The sequence below is a fragment of the Mastomys coucha genome, unplaced genomic scaffold (genome assembly GCF_008632895.1).
Source record: "Mastomys coucha isolate ucsf_1 unplaced genomic scaffold, UCSF_Mcou_1 pScaffold12, whole genome shotgun sequence".
NCBI lineage: Eukaryota > Metazoa > Chordata > Mammalia > Rodentia > Muridae > Mastomys > Mastomys coucha.
This window is the reverse complement of record NW_022196894.1, coordinates 29,568,935-29,593,959: the sequence shown is the minus strand read 5'-3', so window position 1 is coordinate 29,593,959 and position 25,025 is coordinate 29,568,935. Positions and strand designations below refer to the sequence as shown.

Sequence of the window (25,025 nt, the reverse complement as noted above, 5' to 3'; positions counted from 1 at the left end):
GGTCTCTCAAGCAGAGCATTCTTAGTTCTAAACTGCTGGACCACCCTTACTGTAAAAGTCCACTGGATGCTCCCTTGGTATGCAGTGAACTCAAAGTAGAAAACCAAATGGCAGGTGGCAAGAGCAGCCAGACAGCGTCTCCAGTGGATGATGAGCAGCTCTCAACCTGCCTTTCTGGTATGCACTGGCCTTTATTGCCCACACTTGCTGTATGCTGTCCTTTCCAGAGAGTCTTGGTTTGACCTCCCACACATGGCTTTCCTTTAAACTGTTAGATGTTGTGATGCTTTTTACACTGCTCCATTATGTAGCTGTTGCTTAGTTCCCTGCTCAGTTTGCTGATGAACACTTGCATTGATTTTGCTGTAAGGGTGCAATGAACTCTCTTATGTAGTTGTTTCTGTAAGTTAAATTGCCATTCAGATTGCTACTAAAAGAATATTGGGGGGCTGGTGAGATGGCTCAGTGGCTAAGAGCACTGACTACTCTTCCGGAGGTCCTGAGTTCAAATTCCAGCAACCACATGGTGGCTCACAACCACCCATAATGAGATCTGACACCCTATTGTGGCACATCTGAAGACAGCTACAGTGTACTTATATATAATAATAAATAAATCTTTAAAAAAAAAAGAATATTGGTACTTAAACATTTTATGAGGATGGTCAAATTACCTTTCAAGAAGAACTGGTTTAAACTTAAGTTTTAACCAGGCTTACAGATTACAGATGACAATCTTATGTTGTTGGGCTTTAAGATTGGGTGTCTTTGTTTTGAGACAGTTTTAGGTAGCCCATCTGGCCTTAAATGTCGAGTAAGGGTACTGAGAACTAAACTGTGGTCTTCTGAAGAGTACTATACGCTCTTAACCTCTGAGCCAGCTCTCCAACCTTACCACCTTTTAAAACAATTTTAAGTTTCTGTTTTTATTCTTATTTTACTGTATGTACATACATGGTGTTTCTATGTGGGTGTGCATGTAGCCATGCCCATGTGACGGTCAGGACAGCTTTGTGCAGTCAGTATTCTCTTTCCACCTATATTTAATTTCCTCCTTAAATGCAGTCTTTTCAACTGTTAAGGTTTTCTGACTTCTGTTGGGACCATTATTTCATGTAGAAATAAGATAACTACCGTATAGAAACAAGAAAACTATTAAGATATAAAGTCTGGGAATATAGCAAAAGTACATGTTCTTGGGGTTGGAGAAATACCTTTGTGGTTAACAGGGATCCAGAATCAGTTCCTAGTACCCACATGACTGCTCAGGAACATCTGTAACTCTGGTTCCAGAACATGTGGTATGCAGACATACATACAGACAAAACACTCATACACATGAAATAATAATAATTTTAAAAAATGTTATGTGCCTTGTTCTTAGCTTAGAACCTTCAAGTAGACTTGGGTGGAGAATCAGAGATAATGATTTCAAAAAATGTCGGGCTGGGCTGTGGAGATGGCCCAGTGGGTAAAGGGTGAAGATACTTCCTGTCACGCCTGAGGACCTGAGTTCAGTCTCTGGAACTCACATGGTGGAAGGAGAGCACCATCTCCCACACACAATGAATGGATGTAATAAAAACCAAATGAAGGGCTGGGGGTGCAAGTCTATGGTTTGTCTAGCATGTTTGGGGCCCTGACTTGGGTCCCCACATTACAGAAAGGTGGGAGCCTCTCTGAAGGGAATTGACAAGAGGAAATACCGGGTTTTCGTCTTTGCTTCTCAGTACAGCAGAGTACTCTCCATTCTGTGGGGGCCACAGAAGGGGCTGTTATGAGTGTGCTGCAGTAGCCAGAGCGCTTGTCAGCTTGATAGGCTGCTGGTTTTCCTTACAGCAGCAGCTTAGAAGCGTCTTTCTACCTTTGCCTGCTAAGCCGCCTTCAGTTTCTTTACTATTTAGAAATAATGTTGGGGTTTTATTTCCTGGGGACCTTTGCTTAGTAGGTCATCATGGAGATCACTAAATAAATGTATTCATAAGTTGACTTGAAGACTGCTTTAATTCAGGCTAAAGGGTCTTTTTAGAAATTCTGTTTTCCTGCTGCAGATATAGCTCAAATATAACTTAAATGGTAGAACTCTTGCCCACCATGTATTAGGCTCAGGGTTTGATCTCTTGTACTATAGATAAATAAATAATAAAAATTGTTTTTAGCCGGGCAGTGGTGGCACACACCTTTAATCCCAGCACTTGGGAGGCAGAGGCAGGCGGATTTCTGAGTTCGAGGCCAGCCTGGTCTACAGAGTGAGTTCCAGGGCAGCCAGGGCTACATAGAGAAACCCTGTCTCGAAACACCAAAAAAAAATTGTTTAAAATTTTTATTTCCAATTTTAAAAGAGGCCTCACTAGAGCTAGATCTGGTCCCTAATCCCAGCTGCTGTGGAGGCCGAGGTGGGAGGATCAGAGGCCATCTTAGGCAGCATGGAGGGGAAAGGCCTTGCTTACTGTTACCAGTTGAATATGCCTCACAGGGTCAGTGTCTGAGTGACGTTGGTCGGTTTGCTGCTCCTTTGGAGATAAGGTCTCTCACATAGCCTGGGATCCTCTGCTTAGATAAAGCTGGCCTCCTGAGTGCTGGGATTACAGGCCTGTGCACTGAGACGGGGTAACAGTGATCAAACTGCTGCCTAGTAGTAGTGGTGTTGAATGCCTAAAGCCCAGCAGAAGCAGATTGATATATCAAGGCTAGCCTGGTCTACAGAGTGAGTTCCAGTACAGCCAAAGCTACACAGAGAAACCCTGTCTCAAAAAACCAAACAAACAAAACAGTCAAGTTGCAATAATACAGTGATAACAATCTTAGCAATTTTTACTTTTGTTGTTGTTGTTGTTGTTGTTGTTTTTTAAAGAAACTACTCCTTTAACTACTGGGGGAGAAAAGACATTTAACTATATGGTTAGCACTCATCTTCTCCCCTGTCCTGTCTAAGAGATAACTTCATCTTGCTGTTCCCCTGGTGTGAAGTGAGACCATGACCAAGGTAACTTACAAAAGAAAGTATTTAACTGGGGCTGGTTATCATCATTATAGGAAACAAAGTGGCATGCAGGCAGACATGGTGCTGGAAAGGAGCTGAGAGCTCTATACCCTATCTGAAGGCAGGGACACTGGGCTTGGAATGGGCTTTTGAAACCTTAGACCCTACCTACATGACACACTTCCTCCAACAAGTAGCCTCTAGGGGCTATTCTTAAACCACACCTGGTTATCCCAGAATTCCTGTGTCCAAGTGGTCCTTGACCTCAGCCTCTCCAGTAGCTGGAAGCACCAGAGTTTATCACTATGCTTGGCTTTTTAGGAGTCCTTAAGGAGAGGTTTCTTCTTCACGGTCCCACTATGGAAATATTACCCTTAACTAGCCACTCTGGAGTGTTAGTAGTTTAAAAATACTGTATGAGTTGGGCATGGTGGCACATACCTGTAACACCAATGTGTAGGAGGCTGACTAGACTAGCCTTGCTACCCCTTTCTCTCTCTCTCTCTCTCTCTCTCTCTCTCTCTCTCTCTCTCTCTCTCTCTCTCTCTCTCTGTGTGTGAGTGTGTGTGTGTGTGTGTGTGTAGAGAGACACACACCCCCACCAACGCCCCCTAATTGCTTTTGGCTAAGACCAGCTGAAACAACAAAAACTGCTGTGAGCATTTCTTCATGGGTTACTAGGCTGAAGGTTTAAAATACCTATTTTTTTTTTTAAATGATGTAACTTTTTACAGATTATAGTTCTGTGCTTTCTGTAATAGATCTAAGTATGTGTTATGAAAACAACTTTGCTGAAAAAAAAATTCCATGTTTTTCTTTTTCCTTTATGTAAGGATTCCTAGATGAAGTTATGAAAAAGTATGGAAGTCTGGTCCCACTCAGTGAAAAAGATGTCCTTGGGAGGTTAAAAGATGTTTTTAATGAAGACTTTTCTAATAGGTATGTCAGAGATGCTAAAGTTAAGCCCTTAAAGATATTACTGCCATAAGTGACTTTTCCCTTAAGAGAAAAGAGATAATTACACATTGAATAAAATGCATTTCATTTTAACTTTTTCTTTCAAAATCTGTTTTAGAAAACCATTTATCAATAGGGAAATAACAAACTACCGGGCTAGACATCAAAAGTGTAACTTCCGAATCTTCTACAATAAGCACATGCTGGATATGGATGATCTGGCAACTTTGGATGGTCAAAATTGGTTGAATGACCAGGTTAGTGCACGGGGATGCTCAGGGTAGAAACTGGCACAGGATGTTGGCCAATAATTTTTTAGGTTGGCTTTCCATTTATCTTTAGAAACAAGGTCTTATTACCTTCCTTACGTTCAGCATTACTATCATCCTGCTAGGAATGCTCTGAATTGTGCAGCATTAATCAGGTTTTACCTTTTGTAGGTTATTAATATGTATGGCGAGCTGATAATGGATGCAGTCCCAGACAAAGTAAGTACAAGCTTTCTCTTTATGAGCATCCTTGTATTATTGATAAGGGTAAGGTGGTTGTTAGTTTTTTGAGGTTTTTTGTTCTTTTGTTTCTTTTGCTTTTAAACAGTACATAATTATTTGACATTCTTTAGATTAAATGGGTTGGATTATGTCTTGATTGTGCATTAGAGTCCACCATGTTTTCTATCAGATCATTTCTGTTTAAACTGAGTGCGGTTGCATACTACCATTTATCCTAGCACTTTGGGAGGTAGAGGCAGGAGGATTCTTGGCTACATAGCAAGTTTGAGGCCAGCCCCGTTTCAAGGAAGAAAAACAACAAAAAAACATTTTTGATTAAAAAAAATCACAGTGCCCATATTTTCTTCTTTACTTAGTTAGGTTTTTTAATTTAAAGTTTGAGTGCTGTGCTGTATATACATCTGCTTGCCTGAAGAGAGCATCAGATTCTCCCTATAGGGTTGTGAGCCACCATGTGGTTGCTGGGAATTGAACTCAGGACTTATGAAAGAGCAGCCAGTGCTCTTAACTGCTGAGCCATCTCTCCAGCCCAAGGCTGTCTTTTCTTTTTAAGAGACTGCCAAAAAGATGGCTCTAAAGACCTGACAATCTGAGTTCAATCCCTGAGACATGCTTTCCACAACGTGTCTTCTGGCACACTGTGGCATGTGTACTCCTGCTGGAATTTAAAAAAAAAAAAAATGAGGAAAACCCTTGAGCATTTGATTTAAATTCAGACCCTTTAACTTTAACCTTTTTTTTGTTTGTTTTTTGGTTTTTTTTTTGTTTTTTGTATTTTGTTTTTTCGAGACAGGGTTTCTGTATAGCCCTAGCTGTCCTGGAGCTCACTCTGTAGACCAGGCTGGCCTCGAACTCAGAGATCCGCCTGCCTCTGTTTCCCAAATGCTGCCTGGCCCAGACTCTTTAACTTTTAAGTAATTTAATTTACTTTAATTTTTTTTTTTTTTTTATTGCTTTTGTTTAAGACAAGGTCTCTCTATATAGCTCTGGCTTTCTTGGAACTGGCTATATAGACTAGGATGTCTTTGAACTCAAAGATCTTTCTGCCTCTTTTTCCTGAGTGTTGGAATTAAAGTCCTTTATCTTTCTCTTAAGAAAACAGTTATGAGGCAGAGGCAGGCAGATTTCTGAGTTCGAGGCTAGCCTGGTCTACAGAGTGAGTTCCAGGACAGCCAGGGCTACACAGAGAAACCCTGTCTCAAAAAAAACAAAAAAAAAAAAAAAGAAAGAAAGAAAACAGTTATGCAGGGCATGGCAGTGAACACCTTTAGTCCCAGCATGAGGGAGGCCAGAGATTAAAAAATGAAATTAATTAATTGACTAATTAATTCTGATAATAAGCAGAATGCTTCTTTGTTTTGTTTTTTGTATTTTTATGACAAGGTCTTCTATATCACTCTGGCTGCCCTGGAACTCATTACTGTAGGTCAGCTGGCATTGAACTTAAGACCAACTTCCTGCTCCTGCGGAAATGCTGGGGGTTAGAGGTGTGACCCACTACACTCAGCTTTTTTGGGTTGTTTGTTTGTTTGTTTGTTTGTTTGAGATAGGGTCTAACTACATAGGCCAGGCTGGCCTCAAACTCAGAGATCCATCTGCATCTCCTTCCCAAGTGCTGGGCTTCTAGCTCCATTTGAAACAGCGTTTACTATGTATCCCAGATTGGCCTTGAATTTGGGATCCTCCTGCTTCATTTTCTCCATTGAAGGCATTAAAGGCAAATGCTAGGATGCCAGGTTACATAGTTCTTTTTTTTTAATTTGGTTTTTCTGAGACAAGGTTTCTCTGTAGCTCTGGCTGTCCTGGAACTCGCTCTGTAGACCAGGCTAGTCTTGAACTCAGAAATCCGCCTGCCTCTGCCTCTCAAGTGCTGGGACTAAAGGCTTGTGCCGCCACTTCCTGGTCCAGGTTACATAGTTCTTAAAAGAATTTGCTTTAGACTTACTTGAGGGCATATAAAAGCATATTGCTATGACCTACCCAGGAGATGCAACTTTACTAGGTCTTGAGGGTAGGGGCTGAGAATTTTGATTTTTATATTCCTATATGATGATGTTATTCTGGTCTGGTGACTACAGCTGAGATTTATAAGTACTAAGGGGATACAAGTTTTATGTTTGAAGAGAGTCAAAGTTAGAGGGAATGCTCTGTGGGACTAGAGTCTTGTCTACTCTGCACAAGAGTCCGGGTGCAGTCTCTAGCACCGAATGAGTAGCAATGACTGTGGTGGGAGCATTACCTCAGATGACAGATAAAACCAGGAAATCTAAGCGTACCATGGAACACTCGATGTTTCTTTTAGCCAAGATAATTTTTATAGATAGAAATGATTATGCAAACCAGGCAGTGGTGGCAAATACCTTTAATCCTAGCACTCAGAAAACACAGGCAGGTACATCTCTGTGAGTTCTAAGGTTAGCCTGGTCAACAGAGCTAGTTCCACGATAGCCAGGGCTACACAGAGAAATTGTGTCTCAAAAAAAAAAAAAAAAAAAAAAAAAAAAAAAAAAAAAAAAAAAATGAATTAGTGATTACCTTAAACTCCAGAGTAAGAATTATAAAACTAACCCAGTCGGAAATGTGAGAATTCGGAGACTAAGTCTTTATTCTCTAACAACTATGAAATGGCACAGCCATTTCTTTTTCTTTCTTTTTTGGTTTTGGAGACAGGGTTTCTCTGTGTAACCGTGGTTGTCTTAGAACTCACTCTGTAAAACCGGCTGGCCTCAAACTCAAGAGATCCACCTGCCTCTGCCTCCAGAGTGCTGGAATTAAAGGCATGCTAATAATGCTAATGAAACTTCGAAATAGAATCTTGTGCTAATTGTATAATGTATTTTCTTTCTCTCCAATTACCTTCCCCCTCACTCCTTCTCTCTCTCTCTCTCTCTTTCTCTTCTATATATTTTTTAATGTTTTTTAAAATCTTTATTTTAAATGAATTTGTGTTTTTCCACATGTGTGTCTTTGTAAAGGTGTTGGATCTCCTGAAGAGTTATAGATAGTTGTGAACTGTCATATGGTTGTTGGAAATTGAACCCAGGTTCTCTTGAAGAGCAGCCAGTGTTCTTATTTGCTGAGCCTTTTCTCTAACTCTAACCACACACACTTTTTTTTTTTAAGATTTATTTATTTAATGCTCTGTTTTCATGGACACCAGAAGAGAGAATCAGATCCTCCTACAGATAATTGTGAGCCACCATGTGGTTGCTGAGAATTGATCTTAGGACTTCTAGAAGAGCAGCCAGTGTTCTTAACCACTGACCCATCTTTCTAGCCCCCGACTACACCCCCTTTTTTTAAATAAAAAGGTGTTTTTTAATCATTATTATTATTAAAAATATTTATTTATTTATTTGGTTTTTCTTTTTCTTTTTTTTTTTTTCCGAGACAGGGTTTCTCTGTATATCCCTGACTGTCCAATAGCTCACTCTGTAGACCAGGCTGGCCTCGAACTCAGAAATCTGTCTGCCTCTGCCTCCCAAGTGCTGGGATTAAAGGTGTGCACCATCACTCCGCGGCAAACCAACAAACCCTAAGACTAGAATTACAAGTGGCTGTGAACCATCATGTGGGTGCTGAGAGTAGAACCTGGGTTCTCTAGAAGAGCAGTCGGTATTCTTAATCACTGAGCCATCTTTCTAGCCCCCGACTCCATCCTTTTTTTGAAAAATAAAAGTTTTTTATTTATTATTATTAAAAATCTAGGCCTGGCCATATGTGGGTGAATTTCTTTAATTGTAGCAGTCTGGAGAAACTGTCAGGTAGATCTCTGTGAGTAGGAGGCCAGCCTGATCTACATAGTGATATCCAGGTCATCTAAGGCTGCATACAAAGATCCTATCTCAAACAAACAAACAAACAAACAAAACCCAAAACAAATGAGGAGAAACTCAAGGCCTGGGAATGTAGATTAGTTAGAAGAGTGCTAAGTCATAGGTACAAAACCCTTTATTTGATCCCTTAGGACCATACAAGCACACACCTGTAATCCTAACACTTAGGAAGTAGAGACAGGAAGATCAGAAAGTCAATACCATCTTTAGCTACAGTAGACTTTGAGGTCAGTCTAAGCTACATGGTAAAAGAAAAACCACCAGACATAGTGCTTCATGCCTTTAATCCTAGCACCTATGAGGCAGCAGATCTGTGAGTCTGAGGCCAGCCATAGTCTACAGAGGGAGTTCCAGGACAATAGTCTACAGAGGGAGTTCCAGGACAGACAGGGCTGTACAGAGAAACCCTGTCTCAACAAACAAAAACAAAACAAAACAAAAAAACAAAACAGAAAAACACCAACAAAACCTTTCATTCGTCTTTGTATTTTCTTGTGAAGCTGCATCTGTGTGCAGCATCGTGTGACCTGGCTGATTGTGTTTGCTGTTTGTTCTAGGTCCACTTCTTCAACAGCTTTTTCCATAGACAGCTGGTAACCAAAGGCTATAATGGAGTTAAGAGATGGACTAAGAAGGTATTCTGTTTTCTTTTGTGCTGAATTTGAAATGGATAACCTACTCTTGGTGGGAGGATTGGAAATTACTGACATTATGGTGTCAATTACAGTGTTTAATATTTTCTGTCTTAATGTTTGGAAAATAAGGCTCTAGTAAACTCTTTTTAAATTATTTTTTAAAGATTTATTTATTTTATGAATATGAGTATACTGTAGTTATCTTCAGATACACCAGAAGGCATTAGATCCCATGACAGATGGTTGTGAGCCACCATGTGATTGCTGGAAATTGAACTTAGGACCTCTGGAAGAGGAGCCAGTGCTCTTAACCACTGAGCCATCTCTCCAGTCCACTAGTAAACTCTTGAGTCTGTGAATTAGAATGCATTGTAAGGAGGGGTGCCTGTAAACCAGGCAGGGGTGGTGCAGCCCTTTAATCCCAGCACTTGGGAGGCAGAGGCAAGTGGATTTCTGAGTTCCAGGACAGCAAGGGCTACAGAGTGAGTTCCAGGACAGCCAGGGCTCTACAGAGAAACCCTGTCTCAAAAAACCGGGGGGGGGCGGGGGGGGAGAGGGTGTGCCAGTCTAGGAGTTCATGATTGTAGCATTGCTATTTGCCTGCTGTACTACTTGGACAAGACGTTTAACTTGTTCTAGATTGCTGACTGGTGTAATAACATGCTAAAGTAGCTAAAGGCCGCTCACTCTGAGAACCTTTGCTTTGCAAGTGCTTTTATCACTGAGCTACAAGTATTAATGTAGTTCGGACTGGTCTCTAACTTGCAGTGTTCCTGGCTCAGCCTCCCAAGTGAATTTGGTTTATTTTTTGGAATTTTTGACCGAATTACCAGTAAATTCAAGCTCAAATAATAAATGTAGAAATAATTGTTTTTGGTTTGTTTTTTCAAAGGCTTCAGACTCAGACTGTAGCTCAGGCTGCTCTCACTCAGTACACAGCCCATACTGACCCTGAACTCCTGTTCACTGTCCCTCCCAAGCACTAGGCAGGCGGCAGCTGGCGTGCTTCTGGCTTTTTCAGGTGATAGGGAGGGTTGGGGAAGTTGAGTCTTAGCCAGACTCTGTGAGCCTGTGAGGACGAAGGAAGGTCAGAAGTGTTGAGGCTGCTCTGGGGTATGTAGAACTCTTCTCTTTTGTTGTTGTTTTAAGAAGATGCTGGGCGAGGTGGCACATGCCTTTAATCCTAGCACCCGGGAGGTAGAGGCAGGTAGATGTCTGTGAATTCAAGGCCAAGCCTGACCTACATAGCAAGTTCCAGGCCAGCCGGGGCTTTACAATGAGATCCTGTCTCAAACCAAATCAACCAACCAACCAAAGCAAAAATAACTCTCAAGTCAATGGATAGGTTTATTTCTTCATTTAGACACCTGGAATTCACTTCATAGTTGAGAACGACCTTAAATTTGTGATCCCTCTGCCTCACATGGCACTGCTTGGATTATCAGAATGAGCAACATGCTTGATTTATGTAGTGCTAGGGGTATAATCCAGGGCTTTGTGGATTGAGGCAAACACTTTACCAAGTGAGCCATATCCCCAGACCTAGAAATAATTTTATATCTACAAATCTGAGAAGAGAGATACAATTCATCTGCCAGTTTGGTGACTTAACTAGCTATAACTTGAGCAAATTTCCTAATTATTCTGAAAGTTAGTCCTTCTTTGTACAACAGCACCTGTGGTCTTTACTTTGTCGGGAGAAAAAATAGATTATATTTAGCAAACCACTAAATACATTTTAAACTACACAGTAAAATGCTAATTGTCATGCTTTACATCAAAACTCACCAAGTGTGCACTTCAGGTTTTTTGATGATCCAATCATTAGGTCTTTTTTTAAAGAAATCTGGAAAAAGAAAGATTTCTAAGAAGATGCTCACGAGATTGCTAATTTTAGTAAAATTAATTTTTTTTTGTTTGTTTTTTGTTTGTTTGTTGAGACAGGGTTTTTCTGTATAGCCTTGGCTGTCCTCTGTAGACCAGGCTGGCCTCGAACTCAAATATCCGCCTGCCTCTGCCTCCCAAGTGCTGGGATTAAAGGCATGCGCCACCACTGCCCGGCTTGTAAAATTAAATTTTTAAATAAACTGATACCTCGGCTAGGTGGAATTTTAAGCCATTGATAAGCCTTATAGTTTTTAGTCACTATTTCTTGTAGTAAATATATTTTAAACTGATAAAATATTAACAATGCCAGAAGTTAAAGATGTGCCATTAATTTCTTAAAGATTTTTAATTTTAATTTAACTTTATTATTATTTTTCATGGTGCTAGAGTAATGTTGGCTCAGTGGTTAAGAGCACTGGCTGCTCTTGCAGAGGACCCAAGTTTGGTTCCCTGTATCCCCAGAATTGCTTACAACCATCTGTGACTCCAGTTCTTGGGGCACCAGGCATAGATGTAGAATATTTAGATTATGCAGGTAAAACACTCAGCACATAAAATAAGAATGAACAAATTTGTAAAAACAAAGATGCTGTGGAGGCAGAGGTAAGGTGATTGCGATCCACCATGTGGATGCTCTGTACAGTGGTGAGTGTCCTGCCTTTGCCACAGTACAACCTCTGCTGTTGCTGGGTTTTCTTAATCAGGGTTTCTCAGTGCAGCCCTGCTTGGCCTTGAACTTGCTTTTAACAGGTTGGCCTTGAACTCAGAGATCTGCCTGCCTCTGCCTCAGTGCTGGGACTGAAGGCATGGGAGACCACTGGTTGGCTCCAGCTTCTATTAAGCTTTTTCATAGTTGAAAGGCAATAGTTATATTTCTGGGATTGATAATTTGAAAAGCAAAGGCTAACCCACTAACCCACAGCCCGTTTGTCCCTCTGTCAGTCACATGCTGTTGTGTGTTCACTTTCTTGCAACACCCAAGTTCCCTGTGTGCAGAATATTCTCTCTGTATAATCTCTCAATCTCTCTCTCTCTCATATTTTCTTGTTTTCTTTTCTCTTCTCTGGAAAACCTAGGATCTTTGTTTGTAGTCCAGTTTGGTCTGGACCTCATCATTCTCGTGGCTCAGCTCCCCAGTGCATGCATTGCAGAGCTGGCCCCTCTTATCCTTTATTTTTTCTCCTTCCCAGTGTATTTCACTGCCTGATTTGTAGAAGTATTTCTTGTCCCTTCTCTCTACTGGAATGAACTTTTCATGAGAGGCTGTGTTTTTATGCAGGAATTCCAGAGCAGTGAATGACTGTAAGGGTGAGAAGGTAGATACTAGGACAAATTTAAAGTACATTCTAGGAACCTGGGTGTGGAGGCCATGGATCTATAATCCTAGCATGCAGAAGGCTAAGGTGTAAGAGTGTCATAAATTCAATGCCAGCCGGGATTTCTGGATGATGTCTCAAAAAAAAAAAAAAAAAAAAAACCGAAACTAAAACCAAAAACACCCAAAAATCCAGCCAGGATTTCTGGATGGTGTCTTAGAATAAAACAAAACAAAACAAAAAACCAAAACCCAACCCCCCCAAAAAACAAAACCAGGAAGGAGTTTGTTGTTTTTGTAGTGTTTCTAGTTCTAACCATTGTGGAATACATAAAATGTGAAATCTAGTTGGTTTTTAGAGTATATTCAGTTTTTAAACATTTAATGAATTCCCCTACCTTTGTGTGTGTGTGTGTGTGTGTGTGTGTATGGTACATACATAGAGAACAATTTTAGTATTCTTCTAGGGAGCCATCTATATTGCTTTTTGGTTTGTTTGTTTTTGATGCAGGGTTTATATATAGCCTTGGATGCCCTGGAACTCAGTGTGTAGAGGTCCACTTGCCTCTACCCCTCAGTGCTGGGATTAAAAGCATGCTTGCCTCTGGCCCACTTTGTGTTTTGAAACAGGGTCTCTTACTGCCCTGGATCTTGACACATAAGCTGGGCTGTTTGGGCATCGTGCTCTGGGGATATACCTATTTCATTCTCTCCTGTGCTGGGATGATAGGTATATCTTACATACCCAGGTTTTTACATTCTAGCCTGGGGATCAGTCTGAGAGCAAAACGTTTACCCACTGAGCCATTCCCTAGCTGAGTATGCTAAGCGGTGGTGGGTAAGGAAGAGAGGCTTTGCTCTGACTCATAGCACAGTCAGTAAAAGAGTTTGCTTGTGGAGTTTGGAACAGAAGGAAGGCTTCTGTGCAGCTTTGATTGGGTTGTTTTTTAAACATGTATGTCCCTGGCTGTCCTGGAACTAGCTCTCAGAGATCTGCCTCTGCCCCGCTCTGCCCCTCTGCCTCCCCAGAGCGTGCTGGGATAACACCTGGCTCCCCAAACACTACTATCTTTAGGGTCAGTGTATAGGCATGATTGCTTAGAAGCCATTAGTCGTTGGTGACCCACTAACTGTATTCATTCTCCCTTCCCTGCTTCCCTGAAGTAGAAGGTTTCCTTTGTGTTTGGCCACAGGTGGTTTACCTGGCAATCAGTTCAGGCTTTCCCCAAAATTACCTCATTAACATAAGCCCAGTGCATTTAGTTCTCCTTCAGTTTTGGCTGTTTCTCTGGTTTCTCCACCCCACCACACACACACACACACACACACACACACACTCTCTCTCTCTCTCTCTCTCTCTCTCTCTCTCTCTCTCTCTCTCTTACACCCCCTTCCTTTTTTCCCTCTCTTCTCCCTTGCCATTCTTTACTTTCTTGCTATATAGCCCAGGCTAGCCTCTTTCTGTCTCAGCTTTCTGAGTGTCTGGATTACAGATGTGTTACATTGTATTTGGCTGCATTTTTTACTTTCCCATAAATGGAATAGGAATCTTTTAAAGAGGTCTAGGTGACATCTAGTTTACAGTTTACATTCCAGTTTTTGCTCCAGGAACCCTGAAGAATATCAAACTTGATGGGGGTAAAACAGGGATGGTGATGCTTGTTGGACCTAGAATGAGAGCAGATGCAAGATGTGGACAAATAAATGTGACGTGGGAGTGAAATGCACACACTTTCATGGTGTCCTCTGTGTGGGTGAAGGAGAGCAAATGTGAAAGATGACCTCAGATGCATGAGTTATGACTAGATGAGCTGTGGTGGCTACAGTAGAAATAAATCGGACAGCTCACTATTTAGAATTTGGTAGAACTAAAAGTGCAGATGCAGGGGCCTGAGCTACTGCTCAGTAGTAAAGCACCTCCTAATTCGATGGTTCTGTCCCAACATCGCATTTGTTTGTATGTGTGTGTGTGTGTGTGTGTGTGTGTGTGTGTGTGTGGATTGCATATCACAACACATATATGTGATGTTATTTCAGCTGGAGATTTTACATGGCTCTGGAAGGTAGAGATGAGCAAATGTTATAAACAGAATGGTTTTCTTTGTGGAAAAAGTATATGTTCATGGGAAGTATTTGAAAAATACATATTAGCCGGGCAGTGGTGGCGCACGCCTTTAATCCCAGCACTTGGGAGGCAGAGGCAGGAGGATTTCTGAGTTCGAGGCCAGCCTGGTCTACAGAGTGAGTTCCAGGACAGCTAGGGCTACATAGAGAAACCCTGTCTCGAAAAAAAAAAAAAAACCAAAAAAAAAAAAAGAAAAAAGAAAAATACATATTACTTTGTTAAATGAAAATAAACTATTTTATTCTCTAGATTCTCAAATTAGGAACTAAAAAAAAATTTCAGCCATATGTTAAATGCTAAGAAACTAACAAAATAATATGAATATGGGTGCTTGAAAATAAATTGACACGTAACTGAAGTTTTATGCAAAGCAAACCAAAATGAAGCTGGTATCGTGGTATATGCCTTCAATCCCAGCACTCCAAACTGAGAGACATGTGAATCTCTGAGAGTTCATGGGTAGCCTGGTCTACATAGTGCCTTCTTCTGACCCTCTCAGACAGCTACACTCACATGCCAATACACAGATGTGCTTGTATACACAACGTCATAGACACACACTAATAAAAATAAATGTATACAATGACATCTCTCATTGAATAAGCTAGCAGACAGCACATAAACTCAAGAAACCTGATGCATTCAGTGAGTGTATCGATACACGATAGAGCACTGTACCCTAAAAAGTGAGATGGCTCAACTGGTAATGTAGTTATCTTCAACTCTCACACTTCAACCTGAGTTCAGTCCTTGGACCCCTCATTGTTGAAGAAAAGAACCGACTCACAAGATTTCCTCTGACCACATGTCCTGTGGCATGCATTTTCCATACACACAAAAATACGAATTTTAAAGTGCAAAAAAGTCAGGTGTGGCAGAGCACATATTTAATTCCCAGAACTGGGGAGGCAGAGGCAGGTGGAGTATGTAGTGAGTTCCAAGACATATTACTTATCCACTAGAAAGTTGTGGAGACATTCTTCTCCCATTATGAATCCAATTGAAAATAAGGGCCAGGAAGATAAAGGGGTGGCAGCCAGGGATGCTCTGTGGGTAAGTTCCTTACACTACAGGCGTGAGGAGGACTTCACATGGCTTCAAAGTCAGTAAGAGACTCTGTCTCAGACAATAAGACAGAGAAGCAATGGAGGAAAGACAGCTGATGTTGACCCTCTGCTCATGGCTGAGCCCCTCCTATGTGTACTATGTGTACACAGATACATGTGCTGAGACATATATCACATGAATTTCTTTTTTTTTTTTTTTTTTTCGGTTTATCGAGACAGGGTTTCTCTGTATAGCCCTGGCTGTCCTGGAGCTCACTTTGTAGACCAGGCTGGCCTCGAACTCAGAAATCCGCCCGCCTCTGCCTCCCAAGTGCTGGGATTAAAGGCGTGCGCCACCACCGCCCGGCTCACATGAATTTCTAAAGGACGACTAATGCATTGAGGAGAGCCTGGTAGGATCACACCTAATAATCCTGACTCTAAGGAGGTGGGAGCAGGAAGATCATAAAGGAATTCATGGTCACCAGCATTTATACAATGAGTTCAAGGTTCTTCCCAAATACAAAAGAGAAAAAAAATGCTATGAAATCTCATTATTATTAAGTAGTTACCAAATTCAATTCTAGAAAGTAAATAAGTTAACAGAAAATGTAAATAGGGGAAAAGAAGACACAATAAAAGTAATAAAATATGGAAGATAGCTTTTTAAGGTTTTTTTTTATGTATATGAGTACATTGTAGTGTACAGATGGTTGTGAGCCTTCATGTGGTTGTTGGGAATTAAATTTAGGACCTTTGCTCACTCCAGTTGGCCCTGCTTGCTCCAGCCCGTAAGTACGCTGTAGTCTTCAGACGCACCAGAAGAGGGCATTAGATCTCATTACAGGTGGTTATGAGCCACCATTTGGTTGCTAGGATTTGAACTCAGGACCTTCAGAGGAACAGTCAGTGCTCTTACCTACATCTCACCAACTCCGCTTTTTAAGTTTTAATATTGTATTTCTCTATGTGTTCCCTATGTGTGGTAGTTGGTCTGTGTGCAGGCGCCTGCATACTACAGCACACACAACGAAGGTCCTAGATAGCTTAGATAGCTTTGTGCACTAGCTTCTCTCTTCCCACTTTTAGGTGGGTTCCCAGGGATCAGAACTGATGATCAGGCACAGCAAGCAGCTTGACCAGTGACATGCAGATTCTGCTGGAGTAGAGGAGTGCTGCATGACATTTCCAGCTGTAATTAGCTTGGAATGACCCGCTGCACCATCTTGATTGCCCCGTAATTTTTACTTTGAGATAGGATCATCGTGCGGAGTTAAACAGACAGCCTTTGAGTGGGTGGTTCTTTTACTCTAGACATGTGCCACCGAGCCAGGCTTTTTATTCATTTCCTTTTAGATAAGGTCTCCTGCAGTCTACTTTTCCTTGAACTCTCCCTCTATCACAGGATGACCTTGAACAACAACTCTTGCTATTACCTTGTTATGCAGGGATTACACGGATGTGCTATGATGCCCAACTAACTCATGTTTTACAAGTGTTTATGGAGTACCTTCTACTTTATTATCCTTTGGAATTTTTTTTTTTTTTTTTTTTTTTTTTTTTTTTTTTTGGTGTTTTCGAGATAGGGTTTCTCTGTGTAGTCCTGGCTGTCCTGGAACTCACTCTGTAGACCAGGCTGGCCTTGAACTCAGAAATCCGCCTGCCTCTGCCTCCCAAGTGCTGGGATTAAAGGCGTGCGCCACCACGGCCCGGCCCTTTGGAATTTTTAATTTCATCAATGTATTTATTGTGTGTGAGTGTGTGGGTACCCACATGCCATGATGCAGGTGTAGAGTTCAGGAACTTTTTGAATTGTGGGAGTCAATTCTCTCCTTCTACTGTACTGGTTCTGCACTGAACCTTGTTCCCAGCTGGTGGTAGGTGCCTTTACCTACTGAACCATCTCACCCCCTATTCATTGGAATCAGGAGTGGAATAGCAGTTTTTCTAGATTTTAGAAGACATGTTTTAGGATAAAAAGGGCATGTTAGGATTTTAAGCATATATTTGAGCTAAGGGGCATATATTATCATCAAGAATATTTTCTCCATCTTATCAGAGACACAGGAAAGTGATAATACTCAAGACTGTCTAGCTAACGTGTGCTGAAGCGTGTCTGTGGGTTTCCATCCCCTCCTCATAGAGACAGGTTCCTCTCTATAGCCCTGGTTGTCCTGGAGCTAACTCTATAGACAAAACTGGACACAAACTCAACCAAGATCCACCTGCCTCTGCCTCCTAAATGCTGGGATTAAAGGCAGGTGCCATCACCTTCTGGCTTCATGTTTTCTTCTTATATAGAACTGTATAAGGAAACATGTTTCCTACATGTTACACTCTAGGGAATTGGGGGATAAAAGGGCAAACAAAGCAGAAGTAGAAGAACTTTGAACCTCAGACTTACATGAGATTGCATGTTTTATTAAGACAAACAGTTTTAAACAACAACAAAATAAAACCCAGAACCACATAAAGGTGGAAGAAAAGAACCAACTCCAGAGTTGTCCTCTGAACATATACACATGCGTGTATATTCACACATGAATAATAAATACGATGGGTCATAGCCAACAATTAACAAGTCTTGGTTCTGTAGTTAATTAAAAATAAAAGTAATGCTTTTCTATTCCCCCACCCCTTGTTAGTATTTTAACATAGTAATTACAACACGGGCTTTAAATTGAGACATAGGAAAGAAACCTGGTGGTGTTGGTGGTATTGCATACCTTTAATCCTAGCACTTGGGAGGCAGAGGCAAGAGGATCTATGTTAGTTTAAGGCCAGCCTGGTCTTCAGAGCAAGTTCTAGGACAGCCAGGGCTACACAGAGAAACCCTGTCTTGAAAAACCAAAAGCAAACACACAAAAAAAAGGTGAGATATAGGTTCAAGTTCTACTTCACCACTTCTCCATTTTATGATTTGAGCAGGTCAAACAAAGGTCAATAGGTGAACACCATCGTTGGTTCTATAGTGATAACTCTATTTCTTTTCCTTCTCTTAACCAGGTGGACTTATTTAAAAAAAGTCTTCTGTTGATTCCCATTCACCTGGAGGTCCACTGGTCTCTCATTACCGTGACACTCTCCAGTCGGATTATTTCATTTTATGATTCCCAAGGCATTCATTTTAAATTCTGTGTAGAGGTAAGTTAATATTCTGTTTTATTTTTTTATCTGTGATTGATGATGCTGTATCATAGCTCTAGACAGCAGTAGAAGTCAGCAGCTGCTTTGAGGATGAGCAGAGGACAGTACCCAGGGCAGGATGACTGAGCTGTCTGCTCTGAGAACCCCTTGGGAAAGGTGTGTCCTATTTGGGGTCAGCATTTTTTAAGGAAATGCAGAAAAACACATTTTTTCCCTTTCCTTAAAAAGTGCTTGGGCTAGAGAGATGGCTCATGGGTTAAGAGTACTTCCAGCTGGGCAGTGGTGGTGCACACCTTTAATCCCAGCACTTGGGAGGCAGAGGCAGGTGGATTTCTGAGTTCAAGGCCAGCCTGGTCTACAGAGTGAGCTCCAGGACAGTCAGGGCTACACAGAGAAACCCTGTCTCGAAAAACAAAACAAAACAAACAAAAAAAAGAGTACTTCCACAGTACTTCAATTCCCACCAACCACATGGTGGTTCACAATCATCTGTAATTGCATCTGATGTCCTCTTCTGGTGTGTCAGCAACATGATGCACATATACATTAAATAAATCTTAATAAAAAAATTTTTAAAAAGTGCTTGAGTATGAATAGAAACTATTTTTTTCTTCATTCCTTTTAGAACCAATATTACTTCAAATCTTCTAAATAACTATTATGCTAACACAAAATATTAGAGTTCAGGTAAAGACACGCTCTTACATGCTCAGATATCCCAGGCTGCTCACAAACTGGCCAGATAACCTTGAACTTGTTGGTCTTCTTGCCTCTGCTTCCCAAATGCTGGGATTTCAATCATATACCCTCACACCCTGTAGAATTCAGCTAGTATCAACAAGTGTGTAACAAGATGAGAGACATAGTCAGCTTTCTTGGGTTTTCTGCATAATGAAGAACCAGTTAGAACAGTATGCTGATGTCAAGCAGTGGTGGCGAACACCTTGTTCCAGCACTCAGGAGGCAGCGGCAGGCAGAGGCAGGCAGCTCTGAGTTTGAGGCTAGCTTGGTCTACAGAGTGGGCTCCAGGACAGTCAGAGCTACACAGAGAAACCCTGTCTCACAAAACAAAACAACAAAAACAAAAAGAAAGGATGAATTTATTTACTAAAGTAATAGAGCCTATCATTGGGGTGAATGTCGGAAGGAGTATGCAAAACCTTTAGGTGAAGACTTTAAAGCTTTCATTATTTGGAGGGAATCTGAATAGCTAGAGAATCGAGCAGACTCAGTGTTGAGAAGAGTTCAGTTTTCACCAAACTAAAATAATTTTCATCACATCAGTTTGCCAAGATTTTTTTTTTTTAATTCTATTGATTGAAGGTCTCCTATGTAGCCCATACTGGCATCAAACATATAATCATCCTGCCTTCATTCAGCCTACTATGTCCCGGAATTATGGTTTACAATACTATACTTGGTGTTGAGACCAAGTCTAATACAGCCCAGGCTGGCCATCAGCTTACTATGTAGCCAAGGATATCTTTGAACTCCTGGTCTTCCTGCCCTTACCACCTAAGTGCTGAGATGTTAGGTATGTTTGTTTGTTTGTTTGTTTTGAATTTTCGAGACAGGGTTTCTCTGTATAGCCTTGGCTGTCCTGGAGCTCACTCTGTAGACCAGGCTAGCTTTGAACTCAGAAATCTGCCTGCCTCTGCCTCCCAAGTGCTGGGATTAAAGGCGTGTGCCACCATGCCTTTAATGTTAGGTGTGTATCACCGTACCTGCTTTACTTGGTGTTGGGGATGAATCCAGGGCTTTGTGTATGCTAGGCAGGCACTTTACCCACCGAGCTGCATCCCCAGCCCACTAAATGGAGTTTGAACTTGAATTGGAACAGTGATTGTCAAGGCATATGATGAAAAATTTAGAATTAAAATGTTAATTATAGAAATATAAAATTATATTTATATTAGTGACATAGACTGATTGGAACATCCACCATAAAGTATCCAGAGAAATCGTGTGTGTGTGTGTGTGTGGAGAGAGAGAGAGAATTTAGTATATGGTAAAGTTTAGAAAAGAACAATCTAGTTATGACATTGGGAAAATTTGCTGTTACTTGAAAAAGTCATAGAGGCTTTGCATTATACTAATAAGAACAGATAGAAAACATTAATATGCTGGCCTTGGTGGTACGTGCCTTTCTTTAATCCCAGCATTCAGGAGGTAGATACGGGTAGATCTATGAATTCCATCCAGTGAGGACTACATAATGAGACCCTATCTCAAAAGAAAAAAGAAAATTAAAACAAACAAACAACCAAAACCATGAAATCCTGGTTAAATTTTGGTGTTTTATTCATTCGTGGAGTAGGGAAGGCCTTCTTATACTGAAGAAGAAAAAAAATACCAAGGAACAGCTTGATAAATTTAAATGTATCACAAAATGTGTGTTATTGTCAGATTTGGAGTTGTAGCTTGGTATAGTCCAGGCTTACCATACACGTGGCCCATTCAATCCTCAGCATCACTAACTAAACAAACAAACAGATAAATCTTACCTACGACATAAAGTTAGCAAGTAAGTGGTAAACTTGGAAAAAAATGTTTATAATATTAATTAACTGAATCTTTACAGCTGGGAGTAAGGGCTGGGAAAGGGCCTGAGAAGTGGACAGAGCTGGAATGCTTTTCACTAACCTGAGTTAGTAATGATTTCTGCCATGCTCTCCTTCAGTCTTTACACATAACATACAAGATTCCAAATGTAGGGCTGGAGAGATGGCTCAGCGGTTAAGAGCACTGACTGCTCTTCCGCAGGTCCTGAGTTCAATTCCCAGCAACCACATGGTGGCTCACAACCATCCGTAATGAGATCTGACGCCCTCTTCTGGTGCGGCTGAAGCAGCTACAGTGTAATTACATATAATAATAAATAAATCTTTAAAAAAAAAAAAAAAGATTCCAAATGTAGGAGTTGACTAGTAAGATGTTCTGATCTGGTGTTTAGTCTTGAGTGATACGGAAAGCTCAGAAGTAAAATCCCAACTGGAAACTCTCAAATATGGATGTCACCCACTTGTACAGACCTCCTACTGGTGGTGGGCAGGGTCCATGCTGTCACCAACTAATAGAGCACAACATGTGTGTTGTGGTTTCTTTTTAACCAGAATATAAGAAAGTATTTGCTGACTGAAGCCAGAGAAAAAAACAGACCTGAGTTTCTTCAGGGTTGGCAGACTGCTGTTACAAAGGTAAGAATGTGGTACAAATGAAATTCCAACGTGTGCATGGGAAGCAGTGCCAAGTGTGGGTGCCTGTTGAGAAGGTTTGAAGACTGGGGATGAGGGGGCCTCCAGGGGGCTCTAGATAACTCAGAATAAGCCTGTTTAGTACTTAATCATCTCCTGGCTCAGTTTCCTAGTACTTGCTGATAGCAGATAACATCATGTAAATTGGTATAGTTAGTAACTTGGTATTCCATGGAGAACACTTTTGGTGGAGGGGTGGCACCTTACCTTGTAGTTGTAATTTCCATATGATCCATATAGACTCAGACATGTGCTAATGCCTACTTGGGTCCACAAAGGGACCAAGATGGGAGGTACTTTCCAAGAATATAGGTAAGAGCCCCTGTGTTGTTTGGCCATAGACAATAAAGTAGATCTACATGGAACAGAGGGCCCCCCAAGTTGTTCTGTTTCCTTGTAACAATCCCATTTGACTTTTACAACCTGCGTGTCAGGCAGTTCCCTAAGGATAAGCTGCATCTTTATTTTATAGACAACAGCTGGACATTGGGGCTATTGTTAGAGGTTGGTGCTTGAACTCGAGTCTGCTAGATTACTGACCCAATGGTCTAGGCAGGGTCTTGAAGCAAATGTTAAACCCAACGCCAAAAAGATCAATGTTAGTTCACCTTTGTAGTAAGTCGAATATTACACATTAAAATTTAGCCCTCGTTTTATGTTTCTAATAACCTATATATTAGTTCACCTCAGAAAGGAACTTGTCGGTTTTTTTAATTGATTTACTGAGTTATCCTCTAGCACATTTTGGTATTCTGCATCCCTCCAGGGTCTTTCATATTTCTGCATAGATATGGTAAAAGGTTCTTTAAGAAACATATTTCTTTACCTTTATGAGTTACTTCAAAGAATAAAACAAAATTGTTTAATCTGAGGTGAAATGTTAAGGCTTCAAAGAACTTTATGAGGTAATTTTTTTATTGCTGTGACAAAATACTTAGCAAATGAAGGGAGAAAGGTCTTGTGGCTCAGAGTCTGAACCATCTGTCATGGTGGGGATGCATGGCAGCAGAGGCCGAGGCTGCTGCTCACACTGATCTATAGCCTGGAAGCGCAGAGGAGTGAATGTTGGTGTCCAAGCATATGCTTTCTGACCCACAGGGTCACTTGTTTTCATGACAGCCCAACTAAGTAGATTTCTCACATTTAAATTGTGGTTACCACTTGAAAGATCTTTTCATGTGACCATAGGCTTCCCTTGTTACGGTATTTAAATATTGGAGGTATAGATAAGCTGTCTGGAACAGTAGTTTCTCATCTCTTGCTCATTTACCTATGGAAACAGTTTTCTTATGTGAAGAGAGATACTTGATCTATTTTAATGGACATCTTATTTTTCTCTTCAGTGTATTCCACAACAGAAAAATGACAGTGACTGTGGAGTCTTTGTGCTCCAGGTAAATAACTACTTTTTACAGTATGTGAGTTGGATATTTTATTTCAAGAAAAGAGATGAGAGATAGTCCTGTGTGTAAACAGTATTAGGGAAGACAGCACTTTCCCTGGGTTGTTGGGATACACTAGTTTCTGTATTTGCAGATGTAATCATTAAGAACTTGCCTTTCAGAGACAAGAATGGATGGACAGGGGGTCTTACCATGTCTTATGGGAGGTTATTCTAAGAGCATCAGAAAAGTACATGTGTTTATGGGGAAAGTGATTTTACACATGACCTCAGATTTACAAAGACCTTGGAAGGTACCCACTGTACACCTCCCACCTCATGGACATTACTTTCCCTAGACTCAGCAAGTTGCCCTGGGGAGTGGAAGGATGGATGCCTAGCTGTTCACTTGCCTGGAAGGCTACTTCTCACTTGGAAGTCAGTGCTCTAAACAGTGTTGCACACCTTTAATCCAGGAATAGACAGTAGATCTCTGTGAGTTTGAGGCCAGCCTGGTCTACAAAGCAAGTTCCAAAACAGCCAGGGCTGTTACACAGAGAAACCCTATCTCAAAAACAATAGCATGATTTTACAAGACACATAAATGTTATTCTGCAGTTTTAAGGCTGTTAGGTGTGTGTGTCTAAAAGGCAGTGGGTGGGCTGAGGCTGTGCATGCCTCTTGGGTATCTCTGAGACAAAGTTTGTGTTTGTTTTTTTTTCTTTTTCTGCAGTACTGCAAGTGCCTCGCCCTAGAGCAGCCTTTCCAGTTTTCTCAAGAAGACATGCCTCGTGTGCGGAAGAGGATCTATAAGGAGCTGTGTGAGTGCCGGCTCCTGGACTGAGACTCACTCAGCAGGGACTCCAGAAGGCGCCATGATGGAGCAGAGGGCTTGTTACTTGAATCTCCAAACACTTACTGAATCTTTACAGATATTTCAGATTGGTGGTATTGGGCCACTTATTGTTACCTCAGATTTATTTTTGCCCTTCATTTCTCCTGCTATCATGTACTTTTTTTTAATGTTCAATTTAGTTTCATTTTTAACTTTATGAATTCCATATGTCCCTCCCATATTTAATATTTATTATCCAAACGCATGCATATAGACAGAGCATGCAGTAAAAGAGTATTAAAAAAAAAAAGCCTAGTAGATTTGGCAGCTTTTGAAACATAGTTAGATGTGAACTGAATACAGGTTTAAAAGTTAACCCCAGAACCTAAAAATGCAAGATGTTTTTGATACAGCATAGCTCAGAGTAGATGTTCCCTAAGGCATAAAGGGTAGCTAGGAGTGCTGTGGAAAAGCCAGTCATGTTCGCTTATACCAGCAGTGCCTCCTGCTGCTCTCTCTCAGATGAGTCTCCAGCATGAGATGCATTCCTTCTGAAGGTGAGAGGGGCTGTTCTGCTTAGGGATATGGTGCTTGCAAGCACAGTGCTGACTGGAGAAGAGGTAAGGTATGAGAAAAAAAGGCAGTGTCCTTGGGTGCCAGTTACCTTATTTTTAAAAGGTTGGGGGAGGGGTTATTTTGTTGTTTTGAGACAAAGTCTCACTATGTAGCCCAAGCTGTCCTGGAGCTCACAGTAGCTAGGCTGGCCTCAAACTCAAGCTAAACCTGTCTGTCTCCCCAGTGTTGGTAATATAGGTACATACCGATACACTCTACACTAAGAGTCCCATTTTGGTTTTAAGAATTATAATATATAGATTAAATCTCATAAAGGCTTTTCCTGAGACATTGAATTTTCTTGGATTTTTTTTCTGGGTTTGACTTGTGAAAAAAAACTTAGCATCCATTAAACTCATAGTTAAATAAATGAGAATTTGGCTTTTCATGGAAGTAATTTGCTAGTTACCACCTCTTTGTGTTGCTGCCCTTGTACTCCAAGGCATTTAAGATTTACCAAAAATGTTCTTACTTCAAGGCATATAAAATACAAATAC

At 41.0% G+C, this 25,025-nt stretch overlaps 1 protein-coding gene across 1 annotated transcript; it reads left to right on the top strand.

Moving 5' to 3' along the window:
• The first annotated feature begins 6 nt into the window (after window positions 1-6).
• Window positions 7-25,025, top strand: Senp5 (SUMO specific peptidase 5). Its single transcript, XM_031363633.1, has 9 exons — window positions 7-177; window positions 3,817-3,922; window positions 4,059-4,197; window positions 4,381-4,428; window positions 8,846-8,923; window positions 18,303-18,440; window positions 21,557-21,640; window positions 23,041-23,091; window positions 23,812-25,025. The coding sequence occupies exons 1-9, from the start codon at window positions 108-110 to the stop codon at window positions 23,920-23,922; spliced, it is 825 nt and encodes a 274-aa protein (XP_031219493.1). The 5' UTR covers window positions 7-107; the 3' UTR covers window positions 23,923-25,025.